Here is a 2,507-nt window from a genome sequence, read left to right on the forward strand (position 1 = left end):
ATAAAATGGTATTTAGAAAAATGTAGCACAATACAAGTAATGACAGTGACAGCTTAGCAACTAAATGCCAAAGGGAAATAATGCTGCATTCTCATCAAAATATCTCCTTTGGGAAATATATATATATGGGACAAAGTCTTTCAGCAGACAGAAAATCTGCTGAAATTCAAAGTCAGCACCTGCCAGGTGCCAGTAAATAGTATTTTGCCCTGTTAAACAATGTGAGGGGCTAGGGGGCAATGCATGTGTGTGTCACAGCAGTAAAAATAAATCCTACAGTTGGCAATTGGATAGAAAGATCCAAGACAGACATCTGTGTGAAAATCCACAATGTCTGACAGCAAAACCTAGTGAGATGGGGTCACAGCAAAATCTAGGAAAGCAAACATTGACAAGAAAATTAGAAAGTGAAGAGAAAAGTAGAAGGCCAAAAGCTGGCAAAGATACTAAAAATGTCAAAAGTCACATTATTTTTAGGTAAAAATTGTATGCATATTAAATATTACCACATTCATGAGCTTTTGGAAATTCTGGTTCTTCCAATTGGTCTGTAAGAAAAAAGTCACATTAGTTGTGGTAACTTAGTTTTTCCAGTTTTAAGTACCCTAAAATAAGGCTATTTTTTAAGTTCATAATTCTTTGTGACAGAATAATTGGATGCATCCTGGAAATTTAGAGAAGAAATTTCCAAGTCTGACCCACATCTATCAGATAGGATGGACTTACTCTCCCCATTGATACAAATCTCTGCTTTCTACACGGTTATCATCATGCACCTACTACTGCTCAGTAAGGTGGGGAGACATCTGAATATTGCAGTTAGAATTAAAGCCAGCCTGTGTTGCACAAGGGAAACATCACTGCTGCATTAAAATACAAGTGTGCAGTGGGGGCACAGTCATTCCCATAAAATGAAGTAACAAAAAACCCTTAATATTACCAAAATAAGTTTTAGCATCACTCCCAAAGGGCAGGGTGGGGGCAATCAGTATTTGGGGTAATTTGTGTTGGTAAGTGTCAGACTTCTGTGGCTGTTCCTATAGCATGCAGATGACTACTACTGGATTTTTCCTGCCTCCAATTACATTACTACTATTGATCTACCTTTACATGTTTAACACATCTAGTTTTATATGTTTAAGCACATCTGTAAAACACTTAAGAATTATTTTGTGTAGAAGATATTTCTCAAGGTATTTCAGGTGTCATGCTGCATTTCAGGATTATATTCACTGCCTTTCTTACACTAGATGCAATTTAAGTGATATTGAGTGTATGAAGGGTGGATCTAAAAGCATAGGCTCACAGAACTAGGTCTATCTATATAAGCTGATGGAAGCCTTTAAGAATGATCGTTCTGTTTGCTTCTAGATCTCCTGTCTTTAAATACTTTGCTGTCTTTGGTTGACAAACGCCACAGAAGTTTACAACAGTCATAACTAATAGCTCTGAACATCTGTTTGTAAACAGTTGTCATTAGATTGATGTAAATGGAAGGAATCAAAAGCCCATTTACTCAGCTCACACAACAAAACATCAGGGCAATGTTGAAACGCGTGCTCTAGGTGAGTCATTGTGATCAACTGTGCAGTTTAAGAAGGAAAAATAGTAAAGACAGCACTATTAGCTGTGAAAGATGTAAAAAGAAGTTGGCACTTGTAAAGATTAGGGAGGAGAGGGGATGAGATGAAATATATAGAACAGGCAAAACCAGCAGTATTGAGTATATAAAACATTAAGCCCCCAAGATGTGTTTAGTACTAATAGAGGTATGGCTTCTGTTACCAGACTTTTCATTTGAGCAAGGAAAGTAAGATGAGGAGTCATTTTGCCCATTGACATGAGTTGCATTTTGCAACTTGGGTCTGACATGCCTTATCTGTGGTTCACACACAGACTGATTTGCAGAACTAAACCAGTGCATCCAAATGTAACGCATACACTGGCTCCTCTCAGACTGGAGCCTGCTGGCGTGTCTTAGGATGGTACTAATGGAGATAAGACTTGGTTAGATATTTGACAAGCATACACATCAGCATAGAACAGCCTGTAGCAAGATAAGAATTTGCTGCTCCTGTTCAGCTCCAACAGACAATTACACTACCTTACACTAAGGCTGTAAAGGTGAAACCACAGTTATCCCAATTAGTTTATGTAAAGCTTGAGCACTTAAAGAACAGCTGTATCACAGATGATGTAGCTAAAAGTATATTTTTCTTTGTATGAACAGATTTTGCTATTTTTCTATACCTCTGAAAGTTAAATTGAGCTCAAGCAGATGTATGTTTGCCTTAGTTGTCAATTATTATGCCACATTTCCCAAGATGAATGAAAAGTCAGCAGTATTTGGATAAATATACTGCCTTTTATACAGCAACACTGACATTTGAAATATTGGAGATCTGTTCAGCTCAGTAAGAGTTTTTAAAAACCTGTTTATTCGCTCAAAAAAGGGACAAAAGAAGATTTGTAAGTGATCTGCTGGGAAAACACTTGCATCAGCAGGA

At 37.3% G+C, this 2,507-nt stretch overlaps 1 protein-coding gene across 1 annotated transcript in view; it reads right to left on the bottom strand.

Annotated features, from left to right (window-relative positions):
* Positions 1 to 2,507, bottom strand: part of SH3TC1 (SH3 domain and tetratricopeptide repeats 1) — a 26,481-nt gene that overhangs the window by 10,304 nt on the left and 13,670 nt on the right. Inside the window, exon 10 of the mRNA XM_008945939.1 lies at positions 507 to 548. Coding sequence (XP_008944187.1) covers positions 507 to 548 — 42 coding nt within the window. The remainder of the gene's footprint in view (positions 1 to 506; positions 549 to 2,507) is intronic.

This window comes from Merops nubicus, unplaced genomic scaffold (genome assembly GCF_000691845.1).
Source record: "Merops nubicus isolate BGI_N331 unplaced genomic scaffold, ASM69184v1 scaffold8088, whole genome shotgun sequence".
NCBI lineage: Eukaryota > Metazoa > Chordata > Aves > Coraciiformes > Meropidae > Merops > Merops nubicus.